The sequence below is a fragment of the Vulpes vulpes genome, chromosome 2, assembly GCF_048418805.1.
Source record: "Vulpes vulpes isolate BD-2025 chromosome 2, VulVul3, whole genome shotgun sequence".
Classification (NCBI taxonomy): Eukaryota; Metazoa; Chordata; class Mammalia; order Carnivora; family Canidae; genus Vulpes; species Vulpes vulpes.
In genome coordinates this window covers 37,912,638-37,922,824 of record NC_132781.1, presented here as the reverse complement: position 1 = coordinate 37,922,824, position 10,187 = coordinate 37,912,638, and the positions used below count along the sequence as shown (strand labels likewise).

The following is a 10,187-nucleotide window of genomic DNA, read 5'->3' as shown; positions in this document are numbered from 1 at the left end:
GGGGAAACTGAGGGTGAGGATAGGTTTTGGACTTACTAGGCATTGAAAGGTTTTGAATAGGAGAGGAGAGGGATATGAATCAAAATCTTCAAGGTTTTTCTGCTGGCTTTTTTTTTTTTTTAAACAAAATCCATATCTAATTTCCAGTAATTATAACTGGAACCAGGCTTTTCAACACCCCTTCTCCCTTATCCCAAGGTTTGCTTAATTTGGGTGGACCATAAATATAGAATTTTCCATCAGCGTGGTTAGCAAGTTGGTGGTTTGAAGTTGGGAGTAGGTCAAGGCTAGAGATAGAGATTTTGTTTTTTTTAAATTTTTTTTTTTAATTTATGATAGTCACACACACACAGAGAGAGAGAGAGAGAAAGAGAGAGAGAGAGAGAGAGGCAGAGGCACAGGCAGAGGGAGAAGCAGACTCCATGCACCGGGAGCCCGACGTGGGATTCGATCCCGGGTCTTCAGGATCGCGCCCTGGGCCAAAAGCAGGCGCCAAAGCGCTGCGCCACCCAGGGATCCCTGAGATAGAGATTTTGGAATCCTATGGATAGGAACAATTATTGAGCTCATGGTATTGCTAAAGAGATAGTGTAAATAAAACGTATGAATATAGAACTTAAAATCCTTGCTATTTTCTCTCTCAAATATCCAATATACTTTCAGCCATATTTTCTTATGGAGCAATTCAGAACTCGTTTCTATTTCTTCAGCTCCCATTCATCCTCAAACTTCTTCAGGATGGCTTTTGCCTTCATATCTCTACTGATGGTCCCATCAATGACATCAAAGACTATTTACTTAGAGCTGGGGAGAGAGAATCTTAAGCAGTCTCCATGCTCCACGTGCATGACCTGAGTTGCAATCAAGAGTTGGTTGCTTAACCGACTGAGCCACCTAGGCACCCTGACATTAAAGACCTTTATGTTGCTAAGTCCTTGGACAGTTTTCAGTCCTCCCTCCTCCTCTCTATAGCAACGATATTGTTGACCATTCACTCCTATATTTATGCATTCAATAAATTTTGGGGAGGGGGCTAGGTCTCAGAGATAGAGTGAACAGACTGGTATAGTTCCTACTTTATAGAACTCTAAAAATAGGGGCAGCCCGGTGGGTGGTTCAGTGGTTTAGCGCCACCTTTACCGCAGGGCCTGATCCTATAGACCTGGGATCCAGTCCGACGTCAGGCTCCCTGCATGGAGCCTACTTCTCCCTCTGCCTGTGTCTCTGCCTCTCTCTCTCTCCCTCTCTCTCTCATGAATAAATAAATATAATCTAAAGAAAAAAGAACTCTAAAAACATGCTAAAACATTTTAACCACCTGCTTTTCCTTCTCCCTTTCTACTTTGCAGTCCCCTTTGCATTTTGGTTTCAAGTTCTGTCCCAGGCTCTCTTGCTTTCCATTTTTTCTTTTTAGCCAAAGACTTACTATTTTTAGAGCAGTTTTAAGTTCACAGCAAGATTGAGGCGGGGGTACAGAGATTTCTAGGTCTTGGTTTCCAAAAGCAACTTACTTTTGTGTAAGCACTCCTATTGTAAGCCAGGTGCTTTACTTACTTTATCTCATTTAAACTTCACAAGCCGGACAGAATTAGATCATTGGCTTCATTTCACAGATAAGGAGATGTTAGGTGATTTCTCAGTCATTTTCGTGGCACGGATTTGGACTCAGATTTGATGCCATCTCAACTTGTTTTCTTTTCACTACTATCCTTTGGTCCCACTGCCCGTGGACAGTCCGGGGCTGGGTCACCATTGTCCACAGTCCTGAACTGGCCTGCGAAATTAGCTGAGCTTTATTATTTTTAAAAAATATTTTATTTATTTATTCATGAGAGACACACACAGAGAAAGAGGCAGAGTCACAGGCAGAGGGAGAAGCAGGCTCCACGCAGGGAGCCCGACGTGGGACTCGATCCCGGGTCTCCAGAATCAGGCCCTAGACTGAAGGTGGTGCTAAACCGCTGAGCCACCCGGGCTGCCCATTAACTGAGCTTTAAAAAAATTTTTTTAATAGAAGGACAGGATATTTCACCTTTTCTATGTGAGAGTTTTTAGAGAGCGCCTGTGTGATGAATCAAGTCCAGAGAACAGCAGCTTGTTTCATATATCCCTCTGCAGAGCCACTTCCCCGGGCGTCCCGCCTCCGGTTTCCAAGCGAAACCCGCCCGTCTCCAAGGCTACAGAGCTCGCCGCCGTTCAGGTTCTCCCGCGCGCGGGGATGACGGCTCGCGGCGAGGTTCTCTGACGTCAGAGTTTCCTGTCCACCATCTTTGTCCCTGGCAAAGTGGGTTTTGCGCAGTGGCTTAGACCTGGAGCAGGAGTCGTGACGTGCAGGAAACCATTACAACACCACTCGGGCCGTGCTCTCTGGCTGCTGCCGCCACCCCCGCCCTTGCCTCCGGTGAGTTCGAGGCGGCTAACTTCGGGGTGTGTCCCTCATTGATGGGGGGGGGGACCCCAGGTTGCCTTGGAGGCTGGCAGGGGGAAGAGGGAATCCTAGGAGCGTGACCGTTGAGGATGGAGTGAGCCGTCGGGTGTGACCGTTGTGAGGAAGAGGGTTGGAGAAAGGGAGTCCGCCGCTCTGTCGTGGCGAGGGAATCCTCGGGTGTGGCGGCTGGGAGTCGGGGGCAGCGGAGGGAAGATCATGTTCGAGGTCGGAGGTTAGGGCCGGAGGCCGGGGTGCGGCCAGTAGAGGCCGAAGGCGAGAGAGCTTCCTTCTTCCCCGCTTGGCGTTCCCTCTGAGGCTGGGACATGCCCAGCTCAGGAAAAAGGGAGCGGGATTCCCCCACAGGTTTGTCCATTGACGGGCAAAACTCGCCAGTTTCCCGTAATTTGGGGTTAAGCGACACCTCTCTCCCACCTCGTAATGGAGGACTACATCCCTACGATGTTGACCTCCCCACCCCCCCGGGGGGTGGGCAGAAGAGGAATTCCTGACACTGGAGGGAAGAGGAGAGAAGAGGAAGCAAGTAGGGCTAAATCTTAGCCCAGAATTTTTTTCTTTCTGGGCTCAGCTGGAATGATCTGGTTTGAGAAGTGCTGTAGAGGTAAAGAAACCGGAATGTCCTGTTTACTTCCATGTTCTTTGAATCCGAAGAATTAATTTGTGCCGTTTGTTTTCAGAGCGGTCTTCTACCTGGGGAGAGAGGCTTTTATCCAACTCACCTGGCCTTTTCTTTCTGGAGCAGTGTGCATCAAGTGTTGATGCTTCATTAAACTTTTTTTCTTTTTTTAAAGAAGTGTGTTTTATTTTTAACATTTCTTTTTAAAAGATTTTATTTATTTGGGGATCCCTGGGTGGTGCAGCGGTTTGGCGCCTGCCTTTCGCCCAGGGCACGATCCTGGAGACTCGGGATCGAGTCCCACGTCGGGCTCCCGGTGCATGGAGGCTGCTTCTCCCTCTGCCTGTGTCTCTGCCTCTCTCTCTCTCTGTGACTATCATGAATAAATAAATAAAACCTTTAAAAAAAAAAAAGATTTTATTTATTTGGGAGAGAGCATGCACAAGCTAGGGGGAGAGGCAGAGAGAGAGGGAGAAGCAGACTCCCCCCCCCCCCCCCCCCCCGCCCCCAAGCAGGGAGCGCGAGGTGGGGCTTGATCCGGGACTTGGGAGATCATGACCTGAGCCGAAGGCAGACGCTTAACTGACTGAGCTACCCACGCGTCCCAAGAAGTGTGTTTTAAATGCCAGATACTGTTTTGATGATCATTTCGGCTTAAAAGAAAAAGAAAATGCCACATGTTTAGAAAAGGCGGGATGACCAAGAAGGTGGTCTCAAGGAGGAACAATTTAAGTGATTTAATTACCTTTCTGGAAGTGTATTGCTTAGCCTCAGGGTACACTTAAGAGTAGTAATATAAAGCAGCAGATGGAGGAGATGCAGCTGTGCAAGAAAACGTGTAACACATTCCAGTGATGACTAAGCATGGTGGTAAAGTGAGAACTGTTTGCAGGTATCTTAACAATTTAAACTCCCAAGGAAGCAGAAAGGATAGTGTGTTCTGTAAACAGCCTCACTGGAAAGTTGGGTGGTAAAATTAACACAAAAGCTAACATTCTGTGAGTTAAGAGAGACTCAAGAAAAGCCTAGTAGTTCATCTTTTTTTATTCCCCCCCTTAAACATCCATATTTTAAGATACTACATTTTTATGCACAGGTTTGACCTAAGCTGAGCAAGAAGTGAATTAGATACCATACCTTCTTCTTTCTTCCTTCTTATAGGCTTAAGTTTTCCAGGGTTTTGGTATTTCGGTTAAGAATTGGTTGTAAAACTTGGGGCACCTGGGTGGCTCAGTTTGTTGGGTGTCTGGCTTCGGCTCAGGTCATGGCCTTGGTGTCCTGGGATCCAGCCCCGTGTCTGGCTTTGGTCAGTGAGGAGTCTACATGTCCCTCTGCCCCTTGCTCATTCTTTCTCTTAAATAAAATCTTAAAAAAAAATCTGATGTAAAACTTTAGAACTTCTTTCTTATTGTATAATATTAACATTACTATGTAGCCTGCCATAGTTAAATAGAAATCACAAATGTGGGGGTGCCTAAGTGGCTCAGTCGGTTAATCCTTCAACTCTTGATTTCTGCTCAGGTCGTGATCTCTGAGTCATGGGGTCAAACTCATGTCAGGCTTCAGGTTCAGCACAGTGTCTGCTTGTCCCTTTCCCTCTGCTTTTCCCTGCCACACACACTTTTTCTCTAAATTTTTTTAAATAAAGATTTTTATTTATTCATGAGAGAGACAGAGGGAGAAGCAGGCTCCATGCAAGAAGCCTGATGTGGGACTCAATCCTGGGACTCCTGGATCACGCCCTGAGCCAAAGGCAGATGCTCAACCTCTGAGCCACCCAAGCATCCCTTCTCTCTCTAAATTAAATAAATCTTAAAAAAAAAAAAAAAAAAAATGCAGAGGTGTCTGTTGTAATTAGGTGTCTTGTGATTTTTTATGAACTAAATGATAATGGAAGGCACTATTACCTTTGCATTGAAATATCTAATTATTGGAATATTTGAAATCTCAGAGTCTCTCACCCTTGTAATAAAAGATGTCTGAATGGCCATTTTGCTCTCTAATTGGGTTAACTCCAGCCAGTTTTTCGCTATGAGCACGCAACTGTGTAAAGCCTAAGTCTGTAAAAGAAGGGATTTAGTGGCCTCCCCAAGTCTAATTTAGGTGCTATTTCCCAAAGAGCCATTTGAAATTGACCCTATTAATTTTTTTCTGGCCTTATTTTCTTTAGGGGCACTGTGAGGAGGGAGGAATAGAAGGGTCTTTCACAACCTATATTTGGTTGAAACTAGGTTATGTTATATCCATATATATCATCCTGTGCAGGGAGGCTTTCTCTGAAAATACAGTGACATCACACTCCAAGCGAGGACAAGTAAGAGTGAGTGTATGCTTTCCCTGTGGCAGCTTTGTCGTGTAGCAGTATTCCTAGGCCATACTGCAGGTCCTGGAACAGTGTCTAGTGTGATCTGGTGGGTGGGTGGGTGGTGTGAGTTCAAATTCCATGATGGCTTTGCTTCTTCCTGGGGTTCTGCTGTACCAACAAAAAGAAAAATTTGGGATCCCTGGGTGGCGCAGCGGTTTGGCGCCTGCCTTTGGCCCAGGGCGCGATCCTGGAGACCCGGGATCAAATCCCATGTCGGGCTCCCGGTGCATGGAGCCTGCTTCTCCCTCTGCCTGTGTCTCTGCCTCTCTCTCTCTCTCTCTCTCTGTGACTATCATAAATAAATAAAAATTAAAAAAAAAAAAAAAAGAAAAATTTTTTTCCAAGAGGAGCTTGATTTTTGAGGCTCTTCAGTGAATATTTGACTGCCCCCCCCCCCCCCCCCCCAGCTCTATCTTGGCTGCTTTTCTTTGCCTTCTAATGCAGGCTACAGTTTTCACCATCCTGTGTTTTGGAGAATCTGGTTATGTTATCTCTGGCATGTGATTATCTCATTTAAAAAATGCATATGTAATTTTTTGAAGTGTAATTCACATAACATAAAATTAACCATTTTAAAGTGAACAGTTCAGAGACAGTACATTCACAGTGTTGTGCAACTACCACTTCTTCCCACTTTTTTTTGTTTAGACTATTTTTATTTTTCTTGGAGTTTTATTTTGGCTTAAGGCAGGAACTGACTTAATACAATGTTTCCCTGTGGATAGGGGTAAGGGATATTTCATTACTGTTGTTTACAACAGTGGAAGCTAAAAGAGATAGGTTTCTCCCTTTAAGAGCAGAGATTCTTAATTTAGGATCTAAGATTACTGGACTCTTTTCCCTGAAAGTTTGTGGTTGGATACATTATTCTTTAAGAACACAGTGCTCACAATGAATAGGACAGAAATACATTCTTGACAATGAAATTTAAGGGAGATAGTGAAATGTGTGGGTCACTAATAAAGGTAGAATTTAAGACAAGGTTAATTTTATGTTTAACAGTCTGGTTAATTAAGGCTCCCCTTAAGGATTTAATATGTGTATATGTGTATGAGATCTATAGAAAACAATAATTTTTGTGCCCCTTTTCAAAGAAACTGGATGAAAAATTTTGTTTTCAAGCAGATTTTGTTTTTAGATCCTAAGTAAGTTTTAAGTTTTGAGGATTCTATGGACTTAAAATGGCATAATAACATCCTAGACAGACCATAATGGCCTTGAGCTATGGCTCTCCTGTCTAATAATCATTTCTGTATACCGGTTTCTCTCTTTGTATATATGAGTTCTTACGTGATAACTTCAGATTTATTCCAGATCTGTTATGTGAAGGACTCTTTCCTTCAGTTTGCCATTTCACATTTAGTGTGCATTGTGAATGGATTAAATTATTATAGTGTTCTTTGAATTTTTGCTAGAAAGGCATTATGAGGGACTCTTGGGTGGCTCAGTGGTTGAGTGCCTGCCTTCGGCCCAGAGTGTTGTCCCAGAATTCCAGGATCGGGTCCCACATTGGGTTCCCTGCGTGGAGCCTGCTTCTCTCTCCGTCTGTGTCTCTGCCTCTCTCTCTCTGTGTGTCTCATGAATAAATAAATAAAATCTTTTTTTTTTTTTTAAAGAAAGACATTATGAAAATATTGCATAAGGCAAACCTCTGTTACAGGTTAATTTTTAATTATAAGAGCTATCAAAATGGGAATTTGTGTATTCCGTATATTTGTGAGTTCTAGCTCACATCTTTTAAGAAGTAATTTTGTGAAATTCTAGTACAACCTAAAGCATTCTTGCATAAGGATCAGGACTGTAAATAGTAGTGACTTTTAAAGATCTCAGCTGAGTCTAATTTCCCTTAGGCTATCCAAGTAGCACATTTTAGAGATCAGATTTGAGCCAGGCTTTTTTCATTATTTCATGTTTATTTGGTTCTTTTTCCTTTTCCTTAATTACAGTGATTTATTGCTTAGATCTTTTCTCTCTATTTACTGTTGTTTGCCAAATGTGGTATTGCTCAAGTTTGCCAAATGTATTATCACTCATGTTTTGGCCTGACAATGAGCAGGTGCCAGGCATCAGTCCCAAATCTGGTAATAAGTATTGTTAATGAGGATGGTAAGGAAGAAACACATTTCTGAGTGCTGAAGAAATATTATTAAATGAAAATTTTAATACATTTAAAGATATCAAGTACCTTGGACAAAGTCGTAAGTGTGACTTAAATCAGAAAACATTGTCTAATTATTTGGGGGAGAAATGTGACCAGTCATTTTTGCCATTTTTGTTTCACTAGTAGAACCATGTGTCAGAGTAATTCTCCTGGGAATTGGAACAGAAGAATTAAATTTGAGGCTGGGATCCATGGTCTTTTAAGTTTTAACACCAGTTCTGATTGTCTTTTATATGCAATGTGACTGGATAATCTTTTTTTTTTTTTTTTGCCTTGTTTTTAACTGTAAAGTGTATTATTTATTATTTGGGAATGCTTTTGGGCTAAGTATAGATTGTTGCAAATATGAAAACTATAATAAATCCATGTGCAAGGTATATTTGTCTCTAGATACTTGTTGTGAGGCAGCTCGGGTGGCTCAGTGGTTTAGCGCTGCCTTCAGTCCAGGGCCTGATCCTGGGGACCCAGGATCGAGTCCCATGTCTGGCTCTCTGCATGGAGCCTGCCTCTCCCTCTGCCTCTCTCTCTGTCTCTCTCTCTCTCTCTGGGTCTCTCATGAATAAATCTTTAGGGGGAAAAAAAAGATACTTGTGAAAGAATATCATCCTATTAATGTAGGCTTTTTATTCTGAGAGAAATTACTTTTTTCAAGAGATTCATGTAAAAAACAAAACAAAAAAAGAGATTCATGTAATGGTGAATAGGTTGGCACAATTATCTTCTCTTTCAGCCTTACCATTGCTTCAGGATATGTGCTTTGGAATGACTCCATCTTGAGTAGGAAATAAATCAGATTTTCCTGAATGGAAAGTAGTGGAGAGAGCTTTCAAAACTTTTTCTTATTTTAAATATTTGAGCGCCTAATTGGAGATGTATTTGCAGAAAGGTCTAGCTTTAGGTCTTGGAGGCTTTGAAGAGATAATTATGGATAAAATTACAAGGCCACAATAGGTTTAGATTATTAGTGCATTCCAGTTAGCCTATGGATTTTGCTCTGGTTAGATCTTGAGGCAAGAGTTACGTTCTTAATTATCTTAGCATCCCTTGAGTCACCAATAATGGTGGTAAGGGAGAAAATACTCATTTGAGTATAGAAATTCTTATAAATGGCCTTAAAATTAATCAGATGTCTGCTGGACATAAATCATTTGGATAAAGATTTTTTTTTTTCTCGTTGAAGGTGCACATTAAAGATCCAGAACCATGACTGACTCCAAGTACTTCACAACCAATAAAAAAGGTAAGTATGAAAACTTGATCAAAGAACTTTTGAGCTCTTTTGAAAAGTTTCTTCAAAAGTTGTGGTGTGAGATTGTTCCACCTAGAATGTTCCTGACATCTTCAGTTATACATATTGTTGACTGTCTCATTGCGGAGCCTATTATTTATACAGAAAAGTGTCTTTGAATGAATTATTAAAGGATAGGTTTGTAGACATAGGGCTGTGATGCACATCATTTTGATTTGAAGGTTCTATTATGGTAAAATGATGAACTCCAACTTTGATCCATTGAAAATTGGTAGATCTGGGGAAGGCAGAAGAGGAAAAAGAACATTCATTCTTTTTTTTTTTTTTCTTGGAAATAACTTTATAACAACGACTATTAATGTAGATTGTGCAAAAGTGAAAATGCAAGTTTTCTTTCACTCTGTTTCTGTTCCTGAGGTGAACTCAGGGTGTATCCTTAGTCTTTTTCTGTGCATATAAATGCAGGTATTAATCCATATGATTAAATAGTTTTTTATCTTTTTTTTTTTTAAGATTTTGCTTATTTATTCATGAGAGACAGAGACAGAGAGAGGGAGGCAAGCAGAGACACAGGCAGAGGGAGAAGCAGGCTCTATGCAGAGAGCCTAATGTGGGACTTGATCCTGGGACTCAAGGATCATGCCCTGGGCCAAAGGCAGGCACTAAACTGCTGAGCCACCAGAGATCCCCAATAGTTTTTTATCTTTTAACAAAAAGGGACATGTAACAGTACATAGAAACTTGATATTTTATATCCTTCCAGATAGATCTACCTCATTCTTTGTTTGGGCTTTATATAGATATTCTTTGTTGTTGTTAAGATTTTATTTGAGAGAGAGTGAGAACAAGCAGGGAAGAGGGACAGAAGGAGAGAGAGAGAAAAGCAGATCCCCCCTCTCCCCTTACTGAGCAGGGAGCCAGATATGGGGCTTGATCACTGGATCATTACCCGAGCCAAAGACAGATGCTTAACTGACTGAGCCACCCAGGCACCCCCAAATACATTCTTTGTACTTAAAACAGGGAACCTCTAGAGTCAATTCCAGGATTTTTAAATCACAGACTGGATTACTTGAGAATAGCTTTGAATTTATTAACCTCATTGTCTTTGTCATCAGAAATAAAATACTGGTTTACAGGGTGCCTGGGTGGCTCAGTCATTTGAGCATCCAACTATTACTTTTGGCTCAAGTCTTGATCTTGGGGTCATGAGCTTGCCCTGCATCAGCCTCTGTGCTGATTGTGGAATCTGCTTAAGATTCTTTTCCTCTCCCTTTTCTGGCATGCATGTGTTTTGTATTTAGCAGTCTTATATTTACTTAAGTATTCTGGGCATGACACCAACTGTCA

General features: G+C 42.0%; 1 protein-coding gene across 2 annotated transcripts in view; it reads left to right on the top strand.

Moving 5' to 3' along the window:
* The first annotated feature begins 2,041 nt into the window (after positions 1–2,041).
* AP2B1 (adaptor related protein complex 2 subunit beta 1) overlaps positions 2,042–10,187 on the top strand; it is a 133,894-nt gene continuing 125,748 nt past the window's right edge. The window contains exons 1-2 of one of the 2 annotated variants that reach the window (XM_025996131.2): positions 2,042–2,401; positions 8,769–8,828. In XM_025996131.2, coding sequence (XP_025851916.1) covers positions 8,792–8,828 — 37 coding nt within the window. In that variant the 5' untranslated portion in view covers positions 2,042–2,401; positions 8,769–8,791. The remainder of the gene's footprint in view (positions 2,402–8,768; positions 8,829–10,187) is intronic. The other variant, XM_025996129.2, reaches the window with a different exon arrangement.